General features: G+C 45.1%; 2 protein-coding genes across 4 annotated transcripts in view; both read right to left on the bottom strand.

Moving 5' to 3' along the window:
• The window catches only part of LOC117443359 (beta-1,4 N-acetylgalactosaminyltransferase 1-like), a 22,060-nt gene extending 15,757 nt beyond the window's left edge, over positions 1–6,303 (bottom strand). Inside the window, exon 1 of one of the 2 annotated variants that reach the window (XM_034079356.2) lies at positions 6,118–6,303. In XM_034079356.2, the coding sequence (XP_033935247.1) occupies positions 6,118–6,209 (92 nt within the window). In that variant the 5' untranslated portion in view covers positions 6,210–6,303. The remainder of the gene's footprint in view (positions 1–6,117) is intronic. The other variant, XM_034079354.2, reaches the window with a different exon arrangement.
• Positions 6,304–10,965: 4,662 nt separating this feature from the next.
• On the bottom strand, positions 10,966–23,842 carry nags (N-acetylglutamate synthase). 2 transcript variants are annotated; one of them, XM_034079350.2, is made up of 8 exons: positions 23,024–23,842; positions 21,963–22,204; positions 19,708–19,921; positions 16,790–16,985; positions 14,883–14,922; positions 14,314–14,445; positions 13,340–13,522; positions 10,966–11,236 (listed from the first exon to the last, which is right to left on the bottom strand). In XM_034079350.2, the coding sequence occupies exons 1-8, from the start codon at positions 23,387–23,389 to the stop codon at positions 11,092–11,094; spliced, it is 1,518 nt and encodes a 505-aa protein (XP_033935241.1). In that variant the 5' UTR covers positions 23,390–23,842; the 3' UTR covers positions 10,966–11,091. The 2 variants fall into 2 exon arrangements, with proteins under 2 accessions (XP_033935241.1, XP_033935242.1); XM_034079351.2 differs by having other exon boundaries at positions 13,340–13,516.
• Positions 23,843–24,442: the final 600 nt, after the last annotated feature.

Below are 24,442 nucleotides of genomic sequence, written 5' to 3'. Positions count from 1 at the left end.
TGATCGACTGAATGCAGCCACTTTCCCCCCCTGATTGTAGCTCTCTTGATCGACTGAATGCAGCCACTTTCCCCCCTGACTGCAGCTCTCTTGATCGACTGAATGCAGCCACTTTCCCCCCTGATTGCAGCTCTCTTGATCGACTGAATGCAGCCACTTTCCCCCCTGATTGCAGCTCTCTTGATCGACTGAATGCAGCCACTTTCCCCCCTGATTGCAGCTCTCTTGATCGACTGAATGCAGCCACTTTCCCCCCTGATTGCACCTCTCTTGATCTACTGAATGCAGCCACTTTCCCCCCTGATTGCAGCTCTCTTGATCGACTGAATGCAGCCACTTTCCCCCCTGATTGTAGCTCTCTTGATCGACTGAATGCAGCCACTTTTCCCCCTGATTGCACCTCTCTTGATCTACTGAATGCAGCCACTTTCCCCCCTGATTGTAGCTCTCTTGATCTACTGAATGCAGCCACTTTCCCCCCTGATTGCAGCTCTCTTGATCGACTGAATGCAGCCACTTTCCCCCCTGATTGCAGCTCTCTTGATCGACTGAATGCAGCCACTTTCCCCCCTGATTGCAGCTCTCTTGATCGACTGAATGCAGCCACTTTCCCCCCTGATTGCAGCTCTCTTGATCGACTGAATGCAGCCACTTTCCCCCCTGATTGCAGCTCTCTTGATCGACTGAATGCAGCCACTTTTCCCCCTGATTGCACCTCTCTTGATCTACTGAATGCAGCCACTTTCCCCCCTGATTGTAGCTCTCTTGATCGACTGAATGCAGCCACTTTTCCCCCTGATTGCACCTCTCTTGATCGACTGAATGCAGCCACTTTTCCCCCTGATTGCACCTCTCTTGATCTACTGAATGCAGCCACTTTCCCCCCTGATTGTAGCTCTCTTGATCGACTGAATGCAGCCACTTTCCACCCTGATTGTAGCTCTCTTGATCTACTGAATGCAGCCACTTTCCCCCCCTGATTGTAGCTCTCTTGATCGACTGAATGCAGCCACTTTCCCCCCTGATTGTAGCTCTCTTGATCTACTGAATGCAGCCACTTTCCCCCCTGATTGTAGCTCTCTTGATCTACTGAATGCAGCCACTTTCCCCCCTGATTGTAGCTCTCTTGATCGACTGAATGCAGCCACTTTCCCCCCTGATTGCAGCTCTCTTGATCTACTGAATGCAGCCACTTTCCCCCCTGATTGTAGCTCTCTTGATCGACTGAATGCAGCCACTTTCCCCCCCTGATTGCAGCTCTCTTGATCGACTGAATGCAGCCACTTTCCCCCCTGATTGCAGCTCTCTTGATCGACTGAATGCAGCCACTTTCCCCCCTGATTGTAGCTCTCTTGATCGACTGAATGCAGCCACTTTCCCCCCTGATTGCAGCTCTCTTGATCTACTGAATGCAGCCACTTTTCCCCCTGATTGCACCTCTCTTGATCGACTGAATGCAGCCACTTTTCCCCCTGATTGCACCTCTCTTGATCTACTGAATGCAGCCACTTTCCCCCCTGATTGTAGCTCTCTTGATCGACTGAATGCAGCCACTTTCCACCCTGATTGTAGCTCTCTTGATCTACTGAATGCAGCCACTTTCCCCCCTGATTGTAGCTCTCTTGATCGACTGAATGCAGCCACTTTCCCCCCCTGATTGTAGCTCTCTTGATCTACTGAATGCAGCCACTTTCCCCCCTGATTGTAGCTCTCTTGATCTACTGAATGCAGCCACTTTCCCCCCTGATTGTAGCTCTCTTGATCGACTGAATGCAGCCACTTTCCCCCCTGATTGCAGCTCTCTTGATCTACTGAATGCAGCCACTTTCCCCCCTGATTGTAGCTCTCTTGATCTACTGAATGCAGCCACTTTCCCCCCTGATTGTAGCTCTCTTGACCGACTGAATGCAGCCACTTTCCCCCCTGATTGTAGCTCTCTTGATCTACTGAATGCAGCCACTTTCCCCCCTGATTGCAGCTCTCTTGATCCACTGAATGCAGCCACTTTCCCCCCTGATTGTAGCTCTCTTGATCGACTGAATGCAGCCACTTTTCCCCCCTGATTGTAGCTCTCTTGATCGACTGAATGCAGCCACTTTCCCCCCTGATTGTAGCTCTCTTGATCTACTGAATGCAGCCAATTTCCCCCCTGATTGCAGCTCTCTTGATCGACTGAATGCAGCCACTTTCCCCCCTGATTGTAGCTCTCTTGATCGACTGAATGCAGCCACTTTCCCCCCTGATTGCACCTCTCTTGATCTACTGAATGCAGCCACTTTCCACCCTGATTGTAGCTCTCTTGATCTACTGAATGCAGCCACGTTCCCCCATGATTGTAGCTCTCTTGATTGACTGAATGCAGCCACTTTCCCCCCTGATTGTAGCTCTCTTGATCGACTGAATGCAGCCACTTTCCCCCCTGATTGCAGCTCTCTTGATCCACTGAATGCAGCCACTTTCCCCCTGATTGCACCTCTCTTGATCCACTGAATGCAGCCACTTTCCCCCCTGATTGCAGCTCTCTTGATCTACTGAATGCAGCCACTTTCCCCCCTGATTGTAGCTCTCTTGATCGACTGAATGCAGCCACTTTCCCCCCTGATTGCACCTCTCTTGATCGACTGAATGCAGCCACTTTCCACCCTGATTGTAGCTCTCTTGATCTACTGAATGCAGCCACGTTCCCCCCTGATTGTAGCTCTCTTGATTGACTGAATGCAGCCACTTTCCCCCCTGATTGTAGCTCTCTTGATCGACTGAATGCAGCCACTTTCCCCCCTGATTGCAGCTCTCTTGATCTACTGAATGCAGCCACTTTCCCCCCTGATTGTAGCTCTCTTGATCTACTGAATGCAGCCACTTTCCCCCCTGATTGTAGCTCTCTTGATCTACTGAATGCAGCCACTTTCCCCCCTGATTGTAGCTCTCTTGATCTACTGAATGCAGCCACTTTCCCCCCTGATTGCAGCTCTCTTGATCTACTGAATGCAGCCACTTTTCCCCCTGATTGTAGCTCTCTTGATCTACTGAATGCAGCCACTTTCCCCCCTGATTGCAGCTCTCTTGATCCACTGAATGCAGCCACTTTCCCCCCTGATTGTAGCTCTCTTGATCGACTGAATGCAGCCACTTTCCCCCCTGATTGTAGCTCTCTTGATCGACTGAATGCAGCCACTTTCCCCCCTGATTGTAGCTCTCTTGATCTACTGAATGCAGCCAATTTCCCCCCTGATTGCAGCTCTCTTGATCTACTGAATGCAGCCACTTTCCCCCCTGATTGTAGCTCTCTTGATCTACTGAATGCAGCCACTTTCCCCCCTGATTGTAGCTCTCTTGATCTACTGAATGCAGCCACTTTCCCCCCTGAGTGTAGCTCTCTTGATCTACTGAATGCAGCCACTTTCCCCCCTGATTGTAGCTCTCTTGATCGACTGAATGCAGCCACTTTCCCCCCTGATTGTAGCTCTCTTGATCGACTGAATGCAGCCACTTTCCCCCCTGAGTGTAGCTCTCTTGATCGACTGAATGCAGCCACGTTCCCCCCTGAGTGTAGCTCTCTTGATCTACTGAATGCAGCCACTTTCCCCCCTGATTGCAGCTCTGTTGATCGACTGAATGCAGCCACTTTCCCCCCTGATTGTAGCTCTCTTGATCGACTGAATGCAGCCACTTTCCCCCCTGATTGTAGCTCTCTTGATCGACTAAATGCAGCCACTTTCCCCCCTGATTGTAGCTTTCTTGGTCTACTGAATGCAGCCACTTTCCCCCCTGATTGTAGCTCTCTTGATCGACTGAATGCAGCCACTTTCCCCCCTGATTGTAGCTCTCTTGATCTACTGAATGCAGCCACTTTCCCCCCTGATTGTAGCTCTCTTGATCTACTGAATGCAGCCACTTTCCCCCCTGATTGTAGCTCTCTTGATCGACTGAATGCAGCCACTTTCCCCCCTGATTGTAGCTCTCTTGATCTACTGAATGCAGCCACTTTCCCCCCTGATTGTAGCTCTCTTGATTGACTGAATGCAGCCACTTTCCCCCTGATTGTAGCTCTCTTGATCGACTGAATGCAGCCACTTTCCCCCCTGATTGCAGCTCTCTTGATCTACTGAATGCAGCCACTTTCCCCCCTGATTGTAGCTCTCTTGATCTACTGAATGCAGCCACTTTCCCCCCTGATTGCAGCTCTCTTGATCCACTGAATGCAGCCACTTTCCCCCCTGATTGTAGCTCTCTTGATCGACTGAATGCAGCCACTTTCCCCCCTGATTGTAGCTCTCTTGATCGACTGAATGCAGCCACTTTCCCCCCTGATTGTAGCTCTCTTGATCTACTGAATGCAGCCAATTTCCCCCCTGATTGCAGCTCTCTTGATCTACTGAATGCAGCCACTTTCCCCCCTGATTGCAGCTCTCTTGATCCACTGAATGCAGCCACTTTCCCCCTGATTGCAGCTCTCTTGATCCACTGAATGCAGCCACTTTCCCCCCTGATTGCAGCTCTCTTGATCCACTGAATGCAGCCACTTTCCCCCCTGATTGCAGCTCTCTTGATCCACTGAATGCAGCCACTTTCCCCCCTGATTGTAGCTCTCTTGATCTACTGAATGCAGCCACTTTCCCCCCTGAGTGTAGCTCTCTTGATCGACTGAATGCAGCCACTTTCCCCCCTGAGTGTAGCTCTCTTGATCTACTGAATGCAGCCACTTTCCCCCCTGATTGCAGCTCTGTTGATCGACTGAATGCAGCCACTTTCCCCCCTGATTGTAGCTCTCTTGATCGACTGAATGCAGCCACTTTCCCCCCTGAGTGTAGCTCTCTTGATCGACTGAATGCAATATTCAAGATGGAACTCCAGAGCATTTTTGGAGACGTTTGCATTGCCCTCAGAATGTTCTATACGCTCCCAGTTACCGTAGCTGGTGGTGAAAGATCATTTAGCAAGTTGAAACTTATCAAGAGCTGTTTAAGATCTACCATGTCGCAAGAGAGGTTGAACAGCCTTGCAATGTTATCGATTGAAAGCAAGCTGGCTCTGTCACTTGATTTCAAAGAGCTTATAAAAGATATTGCCACCAAGAAGGTCCGGCGATTGGCGTTCCAGTCTGTGACGGGATTGTGGGATGTTTCCTATAGTAAGCTGACAGGCTCCAGCCCACATCGTGAACAATTACTATCTGATGCATCTCTAGTAGGGTTGCCAGAAACTGACCATGACCAAAATCGATTATTCGGCAGCCCTGGCGAATAATAATCGATTATTCTGCTCTGCACGCAGGCTTCCTCCAAGTTTACAGTAAAACTGGTGGTGTGACCAATGACCATTTACAATTATTAATACTATTACTATTATTAGCATATATATATTTATATATATTTTGGTTGAAACTAAGCCAGAAAAAAAACAAAAAAAACATAAATAACATTAAAAAAGATATATAAATAAAATCGATTTTTAAAAATAATATTCGATTATGGAGACTGTAGCGAATATTCGAATAATCGCTGGCATCCCTAATCTCTAGCACTACATTTGTCATTGTTTGCTGTAAGTGTGGTCATGTCCTGAGAGTTTATTGTTTTATTATTCTTTCATGGGGCCCAGAATGTCCAGCTACGCCCCTGCACACCCCCCCCACACACACACACACACACACACACACACACACACACACACACACACACACACACACACACACACACACACACACACACACACCACCAACATGCACTCTCCCCCCCACACACACACACAAACACGCACTCCCCCCCCACACACACACACACACACACACACACACACACACACACACACACACACACACACACACACACACACACACACTTACTTTACTTTAGGTGAAATTGCAAACTGAACTGAATGTTAAATGTTTTTTATAATTTCTTGCATTGTAAAATAAATTGCTGAATTGAATTCAGCACAAAAGACACTGTTAACTTTTATAATATATTACAGCGGCAACAACACGAAGAATTTATGATGCCATTAAACAAAGTGAATCCTATAAAGTAGGGAGTATCTGCGCGACAGAAACACAAAGAAAACGTCCCCATGAGATCCAAAGCACCGGACTGTTGTGATAGAGAAATGAAGTCTCACCAGAATCCCGTCCCACCTCCACCTGGAGGCCTCTGTAGGCTACGGAGCGTTCCTGGTGTTCCCTGCAGAGTCCACGGACTGTCTGTTTGCATGTTTCCGGCTGCTAATGGCCGTGTGAAGAACTACCACGGGGCAAACACACACAGACCTGTTTACAACAAGGCAGCTGGAGAGGGTAGGCCAAAGGACACCGTGTCTCACGCGTCCCCTATCACGTCTATTTAAGTCCCATGTCTTGTGTTTATACCGTCTTGTTGTTGCGCATTGGCACCTTGAGTTCATAATGTCCTCACACTCAACGACCGCCGCCTCGTCTATGTCGGGGAGAGCCAGGATGAAAACGCTCTTCAGATATGATTAAGATTCAAGGCATTACCATCAGTGCTCTGCAGCTACAGTGAAGGTATGTCAATGGGACACAGAGTCCTCCTCCAACAGAGCAACACCAATATATATACGGGGCATTCTGCCAAACTGCTTCAAAGTCAGGTTGGAAACTTTGACCGTATATAAATAACACATATAGTCAAAATAACCGTACATTTGTATATCGTATTTTCAGACTGTATTGGAATGTTCTTCCTTTACAGAAATATAGTAAATACACTGAAGTAAAATAGTATTATATTAACCCGTTAAGATTGTTTTACCTTCCCTTCTCTAAATAGTATTTAAACTAATATTTGTTCACAATTAAATCAATAAAAGTGAATTTTTTTATCAAAGTTCAATTGATACAATTCCTATAAATCGTAATGCAATCTTTCTTTGTAAAATGCATAGTACGGATCATATTCATTCCAGAGTTGATGATTGTTGAAATTGAACGTACATTAAACCAATCAGTAGACTTGTGTGCAGCAGCAATGCAGTGGGAGAACTCACATCACAAGTCACAGCAGCCACGGTCTGACTGCACGGTGGGTTGCCACGTCAATTCTGAAGAACTCTACCCCAGACCCGTGGGTTTAGCTAGTTCAGAGAGCATCATCAACATGCTGCATAAATCATAACACCTCTATCAGCTGATCCAACAGGCCGGAACAGGGAGACAGAACACTGAGAGCACAGCAGCCCAGGTTACAGGTGCTCAGTCAGGACAGAACTGATCAACTGGGTCAAAGTTCTGGGCCTTGGAAAATATTCCCCAACAAGTATCAAATCATTTTAGTTGATATACTCGTTTTTTTTACAAAACATCCAGTGTTTCGGTCGGGACCACAGTATTTTGTTCTCAAGGTTCTATCTCATATATATATATAAATATATATATATATGAGATAGAACAAATAAAACACATACAACTAATGCAAGAGAATGTTTTGAGATATAAGTAAATACAAATAAAATAGAAATATTCTCGGAGGGACATCCCGGGGCAAAGCAGAGGCCGAGAAGGGGGACTCGGGGGGACCACCGACAGGACACGAGGGGCTGGAGTGGGCCGGACCACCGACAGGACACGAGGGGCTGGAGTGGGCCGGACCACGGCCAGGACACGAGGGGCTGGAGTGGGCCGGACCACCGACAGGACACGAGGGGCTGGAGTGGGCCGGACCACCGACAGGACACGAGGGGCTGGAGTGGGCCGGAACACCGACAGGACACGAGGGGCTGGAGTGCCGGACCACGGCCAGGACACGAGGGGCTGGAGTGGGCCGGACCACGGCCAGGACACGAGGGGCTGGAGTGGGCCGGAACACCGACAGGACACGAGGGGCTGGAGTGGGCCGGACCACCGACAGGACACGAGGGGCTGGAGTGGGCCGGACCACCGACAGGACACGAGGGGCTGGAGTGGGCCGGACCACCGACAGGACACGAGGGGCTGGAGTGGGCCGGAACACCGACAGGACACGAGGGGCTGGAGTGGGCCGGACCACCGACAGGACACGAGGGGCTGGAGTGGGCCGGACCACCGACAGGACACGAGGGGCTGGAGTGGGCCGGAACACCGACAGGACACGAGGGGCTGGAGTGGGCCGGAACACCAACACCGGAACTGAAGTCGGAACCATGGCTGCTGGGGCTGGTACTGGAGCCGGAACTGAAGCCTGAACCATGGCAGCTGGGGCTGGTACTGGAGCCGGAACCATGGCAGCTGGGGCTGGTACTGGAGCCGGAACCATGGCAGCTGGGGCTGGTACTGGAGCCGGAACCATGGCAGCTGGGGCTGGTACTGGAGCCGGAACCATGGCAGCTGGAGCTGGTACTGGAGGCCGGGAAACATGTTGGACCTCAAAGCTACCGAAAAGGTCCTCCACCCACTCGGGTAGTCTCCCGTAGGTGACTTCTCGGCGTGCCGTAGAGATGACAGACTGCCTCTCTTCCCTACTGGAGGCGTATCGACAGTCATTCTTTAAGCACATTACGTCACCTCGTACAGGCTGTCTGCTGCGTAGTGATGGCAGTTTGACACTGAAGCTTCGAACGGAGCTTCAACCCTGGACTTCCTATTCCATAGAAGCAGTGCTTCGAAGCTTGCTTCAAATCACGTGACATGTGACGTCCGAAGCAGCTGCTTCATTTCCTGAATGAATCTCTACTGGAACGCGGTCCATCCACGCGATTCAGCACTGCCTCGTCTCGATGCTGACAGGTTGAAACAGTTTCAAACTTGAGCGCTTCAACACTTTATGACCGCTCTAAACAATGCGCAATGTGTGGGTTGTTGTCGTAGTTTGCGTTGTTGCTGTTGAGTTGTTGTTGGTATTGCATTTGAATTGTTGTATCGTTATAGAGCAAGCCAGGAAGAAAGAGAGGTCGTTCTGGCTCGGGAACAAAAAGACAATCATCAGTCATATAAAAACAGTTCTATAGTTTAAGGAATAGATAGCCCTGTGGGTCGAGCCGGCGGCCCGAATGCGGCGATGTCCTCCGCAGCTGGTTCAAAGCCCGGGATGGATGTATTGTAATCATTGCTTTTCAACTTTAATACTTTAATAACTGATAAAAGGCCGTCTCCTCCCAAAGAAATGTCCAGCACTCTCTAGTCTCTTCTCAATAACCCAATACACACAACTATCAATCTGCAATTGCAAATAGAACATGATATTCAGTCTTAGTGTGTGTGTGTGTGTGTGTGTGTGTGTGTGTGTGTGTGTGTGTGTGTGTGTGTGTGTGTGTGTGTGTGTGTGTGTGTGTGTGTGTGTGTGTGTGTGTGTGCATCGGATATTTTTCAAGGCAAAGATACGTTAAACCCACTGCAGCCTTGCACGTCGCCAGGAGAGGTCGCTGTAACTGAAGCTTCGAGAAATTAACCTATTTCCGACACAATTGTCCAAGTGGTTCGACGCTTCATTCAAAGCTTCATCTCGCCATCACTACTGCTGGGTCCATTCTTGGTTAGATCCTTCCGTCAGGGTTGAGCGAAGCAGGCCGGACCCAAAGACCCAAATGCAGGTTTAACGGAAAATACCTTTATTTCAAGGCTACAAGAAACACACAGAGCAGAACTCTCACCCCCGTGAACACAGTCAACAACAAACAAGGCTCTCCAAAGACTAAGAGGAAAAGCAGAACATAAATGCACACAGGACTAATGAAACACACCAGACACAGGTGAGGAGGGAGGAGGGAACACAGGGGCACCAGGTGAACACAATCAGGTAATCAGGCAGGAGGGAACACAGGGGCACCAGGTGAACACAATCAGGTAATCAGGCAGGAGGGAACACAGGAGCACCAGGTGAACACAATCAGGTAATCAGGCAGGAGGGAACACAGGGGCACCAGGTGAACACAATCAGGTAATCAGGCAGGAGGGAACACAGAGACAGGAAGCAACAGGCAAGACGGGGGGTGAACACTTTTCAAACTAAAACAGGAAACCAAAGACAGATCGACACGGGACACAAACACAACACAGACAGATCGTGACATTCACGACCGATAAGCAGAACTGAAATAACTGTTTACCTTCGGGTGCCGATACCTCGGCTCTTGGATTTGGTTCTTACACATGTTCTGTTCCCAACCCTAGTTCAGGGTATGCTGGTGATGCTGCTTAATGTTGTCAGTGACGATACAACACTCTGCAGGGGTGAAGATTTGGGTGTGAGGTTTGTTGGCAAAACATGACGGGACCTCGTGAAAGTGTTTGCTCGAACTGTGTAATCCAAATGGAGGGACATTTGATATGTCTCTAAACTAAATACATACGTCTTAAATGTTTCAGAGTCTTTGTTTTTGAGTATTTACCTGGTCTTATTTGAGGCTCGGTTTGACCCGTCCACACGACAGAGTAAGACTGTAGTTTTGAAAATTCCGGACAGCATTTTGAGTGAAAAATGCAAAAAATAGGAATTCCTCTGAAACCCTAAAAGCTCTGAGCACTACAATGCTAAGAGCTACGCTAACAATAAAACAGGGTATTGCATTCTCACTGAAACATTGACTATCGAGTTTCAACGCAGAATTAAAAAAAATCAGTTCAGAGCAAACATCAGATTCAATCTTTTGAGGAGTCCCAGCTGCCTGTGCTCAGGGTTCTCATTTGATGTAACATTTTTTGTCAATTCAGATTTTTTTTATAATTCTGACTTTTTATATAATTTTGGATTTTTCTCCGAAATCTGACATTTTATTCTTAGATTTTTGACTTTTTTAAGAATTCTGACCTTTTTCCAATTCTGACGTATTTTTTATTTTTCTTCGGAAATTTGGACTTTTTTTATTTTACATTTTTCACTTTTAAAAAAAATGTTTTACTTATTTGTAATAATAAAATGTGGACTGTCAAAGCGTGTCATTCTCGCTGTAACATTGGCTATCGAGTTTCAACGCAGAATTTAAAAAAAATCAGTTCAGAGCAAACATCAGATTCAATCTTTTGAGGTGTATATTTTTAATAATAAAACGTGGACTGTCAAAGCGTGTCATTCTCGCTGTAACATTGGCTATCGAGTTTCAACGCAGAAGAACAAAAAGTCAGCTCAGAGCAAATCAGATTCAATGTTCACAGCAGGAGGTGTTTCAGCTGAGGGGGGTCAGGTGGAAGGAGTCAGGAAGGTGCTTGGTGAACTCCACCAGCTCGTAGGAGTCTCTGATATCCATCAGCCCGAACCAGAAGACGGTCCACGCCCCGTTGTTAAAGCTGCCTTCACAGTGTTTGAAGTACCTGCATTGCAAGAGCAGAAACACATTTGAATGCAACACGACAGAGACAATGTTCTCCAGGTGACAGGAGAATGCAGAGCAGCAGGTCTTTGCAACTAGCCGTGATATTGGACCCCATATGTTCAGACTGAGGCAGCACAGAAGGGATTGAGTGGGATTACTGAGCCGCTCCCCTGCATTGTGGCTCCTACCATCAGCTTAAATACTGAACGTTAACTACTGGCAGCATAATTCTGACTCTCGAGCTATACTTTCAATTTCTTGTTAAAATTCTAACTTTTTTCTTAGATTTTTGACTTTTTTCGAAATTCGGACTTTTCCGCATTTTGTATTGAAATGTTTGGCTCTATGAAACCTGACGTACTTTATGATTCTGTTTTCTTCAAGTTTGTGTCTTGTTGGTCGAACGCACTCATTGTACGTCGCTTTGGATAAAAGCGTCAGCTAAATGCAATGTAATGTAGTCGGCCAGAACCTTTCCCTCCTGCAGAAAAGGAGACAATCTGCTCCAAGCCCGCTTCTCAAGTCACTTATGAAACTACCACTTTATTCTCGTATTATTACGACTTTATTCTCGTAATGTTACGACTTTATTCTAGTAATGTTACGATTTTATTCTCATATTATTACGACTGAATTCTCGTAATGTTACGACTTTATTCTCGTATTATTACGACTTCATTCTCGTAATGTTACGACTTTATTCTCGTATTATTACGACTTCATTCTCGTACTATTACGACTTCATTCTCGTACTATTACGACTTCATTCTCGTACTATTACGACTTCATTCTCGTAATGTTACGACTTCATTCTCGTAATGTTACGACTTTATTCTCGTATTATTACGACTTTATTCTCGTAATGTTACGACTTCATTCTCGTACTATTACGACTTCATTCTCGTAATGTTACGACTTTATTCTCGTATTATTACGACTTAATTCTCGTAATGTTACGACTTTATTCTCGTAATGTTACGACTTTATTCTCGTACTGTTACGACTTCATTCTCGTAATGTTACGACTTTATTCTCGTATTGTTACGACTTTATTCTCGTATTATAACGACTTCATTCTCGTATTATTACGACTTCATTCTCGTATTATTACGACTTCATTCTCGTAATGTTACGACTTCATTCTCGTAATGTTACGACTTTATTCTCGTAATGTTACGACTTTATTCTCGTAATATTGCGACTTTATTCTCGTAATGTTACGACTTCATTCTCGTAATGTTACGACTTTATTCTCGTAATGTTAAGACTTTATTCCCGTATTATTACGACTTTATTCTCGTAATGTTACGACTTCATTCTCGTAATGTTACGACTTTATTCTCGTATTATTACGACTTTATTCTCGTATTATTACGACTTTATTCTCGTAATGTTACGACTTTATTCTCGTAATTACGACTTTATTCTCGTAATGTTACGACTTTATTCTCGTATTATTACGACTTCATTCTCGTAATGTTACGACTTTATCCTTGTATTTTTACGACTTTATTCTCGTATATTACGACTTTATTCTCGTATTATTACGACTTTATTCTCGTAATTATGACTTTATTCTCGAAATCTCTCTGTTTTTTTCCTTCCAAGTGTGGCCCTAATACTCCGTCGTTATAATTTGAGTATTCTTTTGCATTTATTTTTTTATACAATTCTAACTTAAAGAAAATAATTCTGTTAAATTATTGCATACAAAAAACAGTTTTTTGCATAATTTCAACTGTTTTTCAAGATTCTGATATTTTTTCTGGAATATTGACTCTTTTAAAATTGTTTTAATTCTTTCAGATTTTGGACTTTTTATTTTAACTTTTCAGTTTTATGACTTTTTTTGATGAATTCTGACTTTTTGCCTTTCCGTAACTTTACTTAGAATTCTGAGGTTTTCTTTCAGTTTCTGACTTTATTTAATTTTGTCTTTCCATGTGGATTTTCTTTCCTGAATTCTGAGGGTTTTTCTATAACTCTTTTTTTTGGTGTACGTCTGTCTCTTCCGTACGGCTTATCGGTGTGTTGCATTTCCCTTGTTTCCATTTTCTCTACTGGCTGTACTTATTAACTGTCCCTTGGCCCCTTGTCTCACCAGGGCGTGATCCTGTTGCTGGTCCTGGACCTCCAGAAGAGTTTCCCCAGGTCTCTCCGGATGCATTCCCACAGGATGAGGCTGGTTCCCTGGCCCTGCTTACTGCTGCTCACCACAAACTTATCCAGGTATGGAGTGCCGCCGTTCACCGGCTCCAGGGTGATGATGGCCGCCGCGCTGTAGCTGCAACAGAGACAAGATGCAGTTCAATTAAGTTTTAGGGGGGTCCCACCTCCTCTAGGGTGGACCTCACCTCCTCTAGGGTGGACCTCACCTCCTCTAAGGGGGACCTCACCTCCTCTAGGGGGGACCTCACCTCCTCTAGGGGGGACCTCACATCCTCTAGGGGGGACCTCACCTCCTCTAAAGGGGACCTCACTCCTCTAATCACTCCTCTGGGGATTTAGGGGGACGTAATTTGGATTGCTTGGTGAGCTATTTTTAGAACGTGCCCCGTGTTGGCTACCCCTGTTCTCAGGTGAGTTTGGTGACGTCTGTACAACTCTGTGACTGTTTCTCTTTCATTTATAGCTTCTGTTTTCATCGTATTCACTGACAACAGCATTCATTTAAGTCCCATCAAATTCTCTCTCTCTCTCTCTCTCTCTCTCTCTCTCTCTCTCTCTCTCTCTCTCTCTCTCTCGCTCTCTCTCTCTCTCTCTTCTCTCTCTCTCTCCTCTCTCTCTCTCTCTCTCTCTCTCTCTCTCCTCTCTCTCTCTCTCTCCTCTCTCTCTCTCTCTCAAATCTTAATCTTCTTTCTTTACTACTTTAAATCTCAGTTTTTCCAATTGATATTCAACCCTTTTTGAGAGCCTTGATAACTCATCTCCAGACTCAGTAACATCCCCGTCACTTCCTTCCTAACCTTCACCACCTTGTTGTCTGAGTGTAAGGAGAAGTGCTTAGGAAAGGACCAGCTTTTCGACGGCACCCAGAGATATGTGGTCTTGTTGCTTGTGATTGTTGGCACGCACCCTTCAGAGAGGTAGACTGAGTGCAGCCGTCCGGCCAGAGAGGCGATGTAGTCTTGCTTCAGAGTTTTATCAAACGACTTGCAGATGAGAGCCAGCAGACGCTCCACATCGATGCCCTCCAGAGAGCTGTACCTGCACAGCAGCAAGGATCAGGGTAAACACAAGAGGCCATTCAAAGGCAACAGGCGTGTTGTCGTGCACTTCAAGAAGGCATTGTATTATACATTTAGGGAAGTTAGTCACACGATTACTTTTGATCGCAGAAAGAGAAAAAGTACATTTGGTTAAAAAAGGAGAACAAGTTGACTAAAAAGTAAAAACATAAAATGTGTAGAAGACGAAAAGCAGAAGTCAGAGTGGAAACATGTCGAGTAAACAGGAGAAAAGCCAGTGCACATCTGAAAGCTATGAGGACAGGAAGCATGCTTTGCCTCGCCTCGTGTCCGCAGGAGACACGCAGAGCGGACAGAGCGGCACTATATCAGCCTGATGCTCCAGAACACAGTTCGATCAGAAACATCACAGCACGCGGGATGGAGATCACACCCTGCATGCGTTACGATACATACCGATGTATGGGGTCTCCGATTTTAAAGATGGTCCCGGAGCCTGAGCGAGAGACAGAAGCAGAAACAGAGATGTCAACTCACGCCTCAACCCTTTAACACTTCCTGCAGGAGGCGATAAGAGTACAACGGGAAACCTCCCGCACACGAAACCCGGCTTATCTTTGACTTCTTAAAAGCAGTGTTGGGAAAGTTCACTTTCTACATGAACTAGTTCAGTTCATAGTTCATAGTTCAAAATGTTGAACTAAAGTTCATGGTTTCAAAAATGAACTAATTTATAGTTCATAGTTCTTTTTTCAATACGTTGCTGCGAGCTATTATTCGTCTCCTGTACGATGTTAATAGGCTTTGGGTGGTAGAGGATCTGTGTTGGCTCTTTTTTATTCGCCACTCACGCTTTTTCAAACCGGGCGGACACAGTTTACAGGCAAACGTTTGATTTGTTCCGTCAGAGTCGGTACTGACTTTAACGTAAAACTATTTTAAATGCTCACACGCCGACGCCGTAGAGTCTGACTCTGAGCGAGTGCTGCTGCTCTCGGCTTCATCCATACTAATTCATTCATTCATTCAATGCTCGCCGGTTCCGCGGTTCCACATTGTTTGTTGTGAGGAGTCTGATATATTTAGTATATTTATATTGTAGTGCGACAGCCAGGGGTGACAGGCGCGTACGCGTCACAGGCAGCTTGCTGTGCCAGGTTGGGTGGTTTTCCGCATTATTCTGAAGCCTGTTTCCGGTGTGTTTTAACTGGGTCTTCGGCTGAAAGGCATGAAATCTGGCACACTTTTGAACGCCGTTATACAGCGCTGAGAATGAACGCGTTCTCAATTACGTTCATCTAGCGGAAATACAGTACGTTCAGTTCACGTTCGCCCAAAATATGAACGCGTTCAGGTACATCACTGCTTAAAAGATACACCCAAAGCCCAATCTCCACATGCATGCAGCCACGACTCAGCTCTGCAGCAGCAGGTCGATGTGTGTCAGCCAGAGACTTTGCATAACCAGTTAGAAACAGACGCTTCCCATCTCCCCTTCATACAAGGTCCAACCTGATCTGCATCTTCACTACATTACCCCCCCCCCCCCCCCACAGTGCAGTGGGCTACGGGGACCCCTAGGGGGGAATGAGGGGATTGCAGGGCGTACGTAACTTTAGGTTTTGCAATTTATTTCCACACAACAATTTTTGTTTTCATAATCCTAGTGTCTTTTATTGAGACACTTGAGCGGGCTTGTCTTTCATAGGCGTTGGTACAAGTGCTCAGACCTTCAGTAAAAGTACAAGTGCTCAGACCTTCAGAAAAAGTACAAGTGCTCAGACCTTCAGTAAAAGTACAAGTACTCAGACATTCAGTTAAAGTAGAAGTACTCAGACATTCAGTTAAAGTAGAAGTACTCAGACCTTGTTCTTCAGTAAAAGTAGAAGTACTCAGACCTTCAGTAAAAGTACAAGTACTCAGACATTCAGTTAAAGTAGAAGTACTCAGACCTTCACTAAAAGTAGAAGTACTCAGACATTCAGTTAAAGTAGAAGTACTCAGACCTTCACTAAAAGTAGAAGTACTCAGACATTCAGTTAAAGTAGAAGTACTCAGACCTTGTTCTTCAGTAAAAGTAGAAGTACTCAGACCTTGTTCTTCAGTAAAAGTAGAAGTACTCAGACCTTCACTAAAAGTAAAGAACCACCAACGCCTATGAAGAGGCCCGTCTTCACAGAAGATGTGTAAGGTGTGAATGTGAAGTCGTGTTTTATAGACTTGTTCCCGTCAGGTTGTGTTCGATGGGATCACGGTGCGGCGAGTCTTCACAGGCCACACAGGGAAGGTTGGAACCAGTGCCCTTTGAGCGTTGCATGCATGTGTCTGTGTGGCCCTCAGTGGAGGATGCTCTGCGCTCTTGCCTCTGTGGCTGAACAGCTCCGTCAGCAGCGTGTCGGCGGAGGTGATGACGGAGGAGGGGAAGGAGGAGGACGAGTCGCTCAGCAGGTCCTGCAGCAGAGCAGCGATGGCCGACACCCTGCGGAGCTCAGAGGGACTCAACCAGCCAGCGGAGAGCAGAGCGGGGAGGTCGCTGGGCAGGGAGACCAGGTCCAGCACCTGCAACAGACCAGCACCACTCAGAGGTGCTCAGACCTTCAGTACAAGTGCTCAGACCTTCAGTACAAGTGCTCAGACCTTCAGTACAAGTGCTCAGACCTTCAGTACAAGTGCTCAGACCTTCAGTACAAGTGCTCAGACCTTCAGTACAAGTGCTCAGACCTTCAGTACAAGTACAAGTGCTCAGACCTTCAGTACAAGTGCTCAGACCTTCAGTACAAGTGCTCAGACCTTCAGTACAAGTGCTCAGACCTTCAGTACAAGTGCTCAGACCTTCAGTACAAGTGCTCAGACCTTCAGTACAAGTACAAGTGCTCAGACCTTCAGTACAAGTGCTCAGACCTTCGGTACAAGTACAAGTGCTCAGACCTTCAGTAAAAGTACAAGTGCTCAGACCTTCAGTACAAGTGCTCAGACCTTCAGTACAAGTGCTCAGACCTTCAGTAAAAGTAGAAGTACTCAGACCTTCACTAAAAGTAGAAGTACTCAGACCTTCACTAAAAGTACAAGTGCTCAGACCTTGTTCTTCAGTAAAAGTAGAAGTACTCAGACCTTGTTCTTCAGTAAAAGTAGAAGTACTCAGACCTTCAGTAAAAGTAGAAGTACTCAGATCTTGTACTTGAGTAAAATTAGAAGTACTCAAACCTTCAGTAAAAGTAGAAGTACTCAGATCTTGTTCTTCAGTAAAAGTAGAAGTACTCAGACCTTCACTAAAAGTAGAAGTACTCAGACCTTGTTCTTCAGTAAAAGTATAAGTACTCAGACCTTGTTCTTCAGTAAAAGTACAAGTACTCAGACCTTCAGTAAAAGTACTCAGACCTTCAGTAAAAGTACAAGTACTCAGACCTTCAGTAAAAGTACAAGTACTCAGACCTTGTTCTTCAGTAAAAGTAGAAGTACTCAGACCTTCACTAAAAGTAGAAGTACTCAGACCTTGTTCTTCAGTAAAAGTAGAAGTACTCAGACCTTGTTCTTCAGTAAAAGTAGAAGTATTCAGACCTTCAGTAAAAGTAGAAGTACTCAGATCTTGTTCTTCAGTAAAAGTAGAAGTACTCAGACCTTCAGTAAAAATAGAAGTACTCAGATCTTGTACTTGAGTAAAAGTAGAAGTACTCAGACCTTCTGTAAAAGTAGAAGTACTCAGATCATGTACTTGAGTAAAAGTACTCAGACCTTGTACTTGAGTAAAAGTAGAAGTACTCAGACCTTGTACTTGAGTAAAAGTAGAAGTAATCAGATCTTGTACTTGAGTAAAAGTAGAAGTACTCAGACCTTGTACTTGAGTAAAAGTAGAAGTACTCAGATCTTGTACTTGAGTCAAAGTAGAAGTACTCAGATCTTATACTTCAGTAAAAGTAGAAGTACTCAGATCTTGTACTTGAGTCAAAGTAGAAGTAATCAGATCTTGTACTTGAGTAAAAGTAGAAGTACTCAGATCTTGTACTTGAGTAAAAGTAGAAGTACTCAAGTCTTGTACTTGAGTAAAAGTAGAAGTACTCAAGTCTTGTACTTGAGTAAAAGTAGAAGTACTCAGATCTTGTACTTGAGTAAAAGTAGAAGTACTCAAGTCTTGTACTTGAGTAAAAGTAGAAGTACTCAGATCTTGTACTTGAGTAAAAGTAGAAGTACTCAAGTCTTGTACTTGAGTAAAAGTAGAAGTACTCAGATCTTGTACTTGAGTAAAAGTAGAAGTACTCAGATCTTGTACTTGAGTAAAAGTAGAAGTACTCAGATCTTGTACTTGAGTAAAAGTAGAAGTACCAGAGTGTAGGAATACTCTGTTTCAGTAAAAGTCCTGCATTCAAAATGTCCCTCAAGTGAAAGTAGAAAGTATTCTCATCTAAATATAGTGAAAGACAGTGAAAGTATTCGTTGTGCAGATTGGTCCATTTCAGAATAATATATATGATATGTTTTATAATGATCGATCATGAAAGTGTTCTCAAAGCTGGTGAAGGAGCAGCTAGTCTGAAGTACTTTGTAGACTGCAGGGTAGCTGGTGAAGGTGCAGCTAGTCTGAAGTACTTTGTAGACTGCAGGGTAGCTGGTGAAAGAGCAGCTAGTCTGAAGTACTTTGTAGACTGCAGGGTAGCTGGTGGAGGTGCAGCTAGTCTGAAGTACTTTGTAGACTGCAGGGTAGCTGGTGGAGGTGCAGCTAGTCTGAAGTACTTTGTAGACTGCAGGGTAGCTGGTGAAGGTGCAGCTAGTCTGAAGTACTTTGTAGACTGCAGGGTAGCTGGTGGAGGTGCAGCTAGTCTGAAGTACTTTGTAGACTGCAGGGTAGCTGGTGAAGGTGCAGCTAGTCTGAAGTACTTTGTAGACTGCAGGGTAGCTGGTGGAGGTGCAGCTAGTCTGAAGTACTTTGTAGACTGCAGGGTAGCTGGTGAAGGTGCAGCTAGTCTGAAGTACTTTGTAGACTGCAGGGTAGCTGGTGGAGGTGCAGCTAGTCTGAAGTACTTTGTAGACTGCAGGGTAGCTGGTGGATTTACTCCAGGTGGAACTAAAGTCTGATTCAACACTTGGTTATATTTCACATCCTTCATCTGTGAAGTAACTAAAGGGATTAAATACATGTAGTGAGTAGAAGTACACCATGTACCTCTGGACTGTAGAGGGGTAGAAGTAGCATAACATTGACTCAATTAAAGTACCTCAAAAAGGAAGTACAGTACTCTAAATGTACTTAGTAACTGTATATATATATACAGCATGTGTGCTGTACCTTGCCCCCCGGAGTGCGCAGGCCCCCCCCCTCGTTCAGGAACATCACTTTGTGGGGCTGCAGGGCTCGGGCGATGGCTGCCGTCACCTCGAGGGGGTCGAGGGTCACGGAGCGGCCGCACCCGTCCCGTCCCACGGGAGAAACCAGAGGGAGGGTCCCACAGTGGAGAGACCACCTGAGGAGGGAGGGGTCCAGCAGCACTGAGGGGGGGTAACTACAGGGGAGAGAGGAGAGGAGTTACAGTCGTGCTCTAAAACAACAATAATGAAAACAAGGCGTTTTAAAGTCTGCCAATAGAGCAAGTGAACATGTGCGGCCCCCCACCCAGCGATGGGTCGGGGGCCCCCCACCCAGCGATGGGTCGGGGGCCCCCCACCCAGCGATGGGTCGGGGGCCCGAAGGGAGGCAGTGAAAGCAGGCGTTGAGGGACTGTCATGGTTAGAATCCTCTAGAAGATAGGAAAGGAGGTTTCACACTTCCTTTATAACCTCCTTTAGCTTAGGAACCGAAGGAGTGGCAGACCGGGGTGGTGGTCCCCCTTTTCAAAGAGGGGGGTCAGAGGGTCCGCCACTTACAGAGGCCTCACCCTATCAGCCTCCCGGGGAAGTAAAGGGGGGTCAGGCCGGTTGTCGAACCTCAGATTGAGGAGGAACAGTGCGGATTCCGTCCTGGCCGTGGAACGACGGATCAGCTGTTTACTCTCGCAAGGATCCTGGATCGCAAGGATCCTGGAGGGGGCCTGGGAGTACGCCTGCATGTGTTAGAAGTAGGGATGGGAACGATTAATCGAATATTCGAAATTATTCATGTGTTCGAATATGAGTTATTAATTTTTTTATCAATTTTTTTCTTTTTTATTAATTGTTTTTGTTGGGAGTGATGCCTAAGTTGATTACATATTATCAAATTGAATAATTCAATGTATACGACTGTGCCATAGCTAAATGTGTTAGTTGACGTCTAAAGGTGTGTTTTGCTCCGCTCACCGGTCCCTCACAGCGGGCAGAGCTGCTGATCTCCCTCTCTCGTGTCCGGTTAGACTTCACTCGCGTTTATGTCCAAATCCATCAGATCTAGCTAGTTCTAGCCAATGATACGGCTGCTGCCCCTCCCTACACGCAGATCACGCAGACACCTCATCTTAGGCCCAAATGTGGCGCAAATGAGCTCCGCAGCCGTTGCGAGGTTCCGGCGCTTCAGTTCATGAGCGTGCTCCCCCGCCCCCTGTCAACACTCGCGACACATGGCCAGCCTAAACAACAATAAGCGCTGCTTGGCAACCGTGTGTGGCGGCAAAGTGCACAGACATTTAGACAGGAGAGATTAAGTTTTGCCGGAATTCAGCATATTTGACCAGTCATAGTCCGGTAATTATTTACACTCTAAGAAGAGTCCTACACAGACATGGCGTCAAAAAGGAGTAATGTGTGGAAATATTTCGACCAGGTTAGTGAGTGCAGTGTGGAGGTCAAACTATGCCAAATTAAACTTATATATACCTTGCTCTTCCGCAACCTCTGTTCCAGCTGAGAGGGTCTTCTCTACAGCTGGCCTGATTGTGAATCGCCTCCACACATGAAAGCTGTAGGCCTATAGCTGTCAAACTGTGATGTATGTATTTCTAAAAAAAAATTGGAAAAAAAAAATGTCGAAAAAAAATTCTGAAAAAATGTCCGAACTTTTTTTTTTACCCAATTTTTTTTTTATAGGATATGTACATTTAGGTTAACCGGTTAACCGTTTTTTGGGGGGTCGAATATTCGAATATAAAATTGCTTTCAAATTCCCATCCCTAGTTAGAAGGCGTATGACCGGGTTCCCAGGGAGTCACTGTGGGAGGTGCTGCGGGAGTATGGGGTGAGTGGGTCTCGACTAAGTTGCATTTGTTTTGAGAACTGGGGGGGGGGGGGGGGCTGGTGATCATACATTTGGGAAACAGGTGGTGGAGAGGGACCGGTAGGAGTTTGGTTTTTGACCTTCGGTTAAGCACAAGACAAGAAAGTAAACAATAAGCTGTTGATCTGGCACCAGATGAACCTTTGATAAACCCAGGCGTAGTAATACGGCTGCCTCAGCGGCACTTTGTTTTGACTTCTATTTCTGTTTTATATTCTGTGATTTTGGCCGCTTCAGAGTTCAGACCTATGAAGCTCCGATGAAGATGCCTCATTCCTCTCTATTAAAGCTGAAGGTGAGGAAGATGATTGGCTGCAGTCAGACATACTGTTACTCTGATGAAGAGGAGGGTATCTCACCTGCTCCCGGGGGCTTCCTGCAGCAGGAGGAAGGACTCCGCGGAGAACAGAGGCAGGACGGATGCTGATTGGTGGAGCAGAGCCTCCGTTAGCTGCTGGCTGCGCTGCATCAGAGTGCGGCTGCACGCCTGCTCACACAGCCCCATCACGACCACACACTTCATATCCATCCGCTGCAGGAAGGAGAGCCCGGAGGCCAGGCTGTGGACCCGGTCCCTGCTGGAGAACACCGAGCTGTCCACCTGCGGGACCAGAATCAGGACCCTCAGGACAGTTGATCCACAACAGAAACATCAAATATAAGTTACACGTGCGATAAGACGATTGGAAGAAATAAATAATAATACAAAGTTAGAAGTAACAAAGTATACAAACATAAATACATAAGAAGTTAAAGTACATTTATCCCGGGAGTGTGTTGCAGGAAAGCTGCTCCATTTTAGAATAAAGATAAGAGCGAAGTAAAAAGATTGGAAAGGAGTAATAAGAAAAAGTATTGAAATATAGTCCAAATGAATTGAAATACTTATACACAAGAAGTTAAAGTAACAATGAGCAATAGAAGGATAAAACAGATTAAAGATATTTAAATAAAACATAATAAGTTTTAATGTTTTGAATAAAGCGGTAATAATATAAGATATAATACAAATATTTAAATAAAAACAGAAAATTCAAGTTAAAATGTTCAATAGGAAATACAATTTTAAAAAAGAATAATGAAATAAAAAAAGTATGTAATGTGTTAAAATAATAATAATATGTATATTAAAATAATAAGTAAAAATGCACACATAGTAAAATATGTATCAACAATATAAATCTAAAATGTGTATTACAAAAGCAGAAGTGTATTAGCATTGGATTAGATCAGGAACACTTGAAAAAGTAATAACATATTGCCTTAATTAATGTACTTATTATAATCTCCTTATTTATCAAGAAGGCCTTTTCCTTGATAAAAAGCATTTTCATGACAATAATCATTCTTACCCCGGAAGTCTCTACACTACAGCATGCTGACGTTTTTAGTTTTTTGTAAATTATTAAGTTTTTCAAACCTCCAGGACCGCGAAGGCTGGAGACTTCGCCGCCGAGGCTCTCTGGAACTGGGTCAGCCAGTACCGAGCCTCCCGGGGGTTTCCTCCGAGCTCCCGGAGGAACGCCTTCACGTCCCGGTAAATCAGGTTCATGTTGGGCTGTCTGTCGGAGAAGAGACGCTGCTCCTCCTCCTGGTGCTTCTGGGCCAAAGCAGCGGCTCTTGCTGCCACGCTGCCCGCCTCAGAGTGCCCTATTCCCCGCTGCGGATCGAACACGTGCCGCTGAACTTTCCTGGAGCTCCGGGTGAACGCGGGGCCCCACAACAGTTGCTCTCCTGCCGTCAATAGAGCCCGAAACCCGGACTGCCTGCTCCTCACTTGGGCCATGTTTTTGAATGCTATTTAATTCAATTTGAGACGTCTACATTTTGGATTGTTTATTTCTAGTCTTTGAATTCATCCAATGTAGGCTGCAATGCCTTCTGCTGCTGCAACGCAAACATTTCCCAAATTGTTCCTAAACATTATCTTCTCATATCTTATCTTATCTTATCTCATGTTGTCTCATGTTGTGGACAGAGTTCTGGGTGAAGTTAGGGAGGAATGCACGGGTTAACAGCCGGGTGATGGTGGCTTGCATGCGGCGTGAAGAGACTGATGTGTCGGCAGTTCTTCGGATTTCATCAGCCGGGGCCGGGCTGGGAAACTCAGATATTATAATTGAAATACGTAGTATATCAGAGATACGGAAGAGAGTTATGGCTATATGAGGACAACATTTGGGTGTGACAAAAAGTTACATTTATTTTTGAAATTCGGACTTTAATTCCAGGAAAATCTGAAAAAAATGTATTAATTATTTTTGTGATTTTAATTTTGTTCAGAAAATTAATAATAATACATTTAGTTTTGACTTACTTTATTTTATCTTTTGGTCACAACGCAACAAAAAAAATTGTTTCTCATGTGGCCCTAATCCCCTCACATACAAATACTCAACTCAAGAAAAAGTCCTACATTCAAAATATTACTTAATAAAAGTACGAAAGTAATGATAATAATAATATTTCTTTTTTTCAGATTTTAGATTTTTCCTGATTTCTTTTTTTACATTTGTACTTACTTTATTTTATCTTTGGTCCCAATGTTTCCCACGTGGCCCTAACCCTCTCCCACAGATACAACACTCCGTTTCAATTCAAAGTCCTACATTCAAAATCTTACTGGAACAAAAGCAACAGCATTACTCAATAGCTCAATATGTATTTGTACAAAGTAAAATATGTTTAATATATGAATGAAGTATTGTGGAGGTGCAGAGATTATTTTTACAGACTAAATAAAAGATCCTTGTTTGGTTCAGATCCTAAACATTCACATCATGATTATTATTATTATTATTATTATTATAATACATGTTTCAATGATATGAGAATAATG

The sequence above is a fragment of the Pseudochaenichthys georgianus genome, unplaced genomic scaffold (assembly GCF_902827115.2).
Source record: "Pseudochaenichthys georgianus unplaced genomic scaffold, fPseGeo1.2 scaffold_593_arrow_ctg1, whole genome shotgun sequence".
Classification (NCBI taxonomy): domain Eukaryota; kingdom Metazoa; phylum Chordata; class Actinopteri; order Perciformes; family Channichthyidae; genus Pseudochaenichthys; species Pseudochaenichthys georgianus.
Note: the sequence above shows the minus strand (reverse complement) of the source record. Positions and strands in the feature narration are given on the sequence as shown.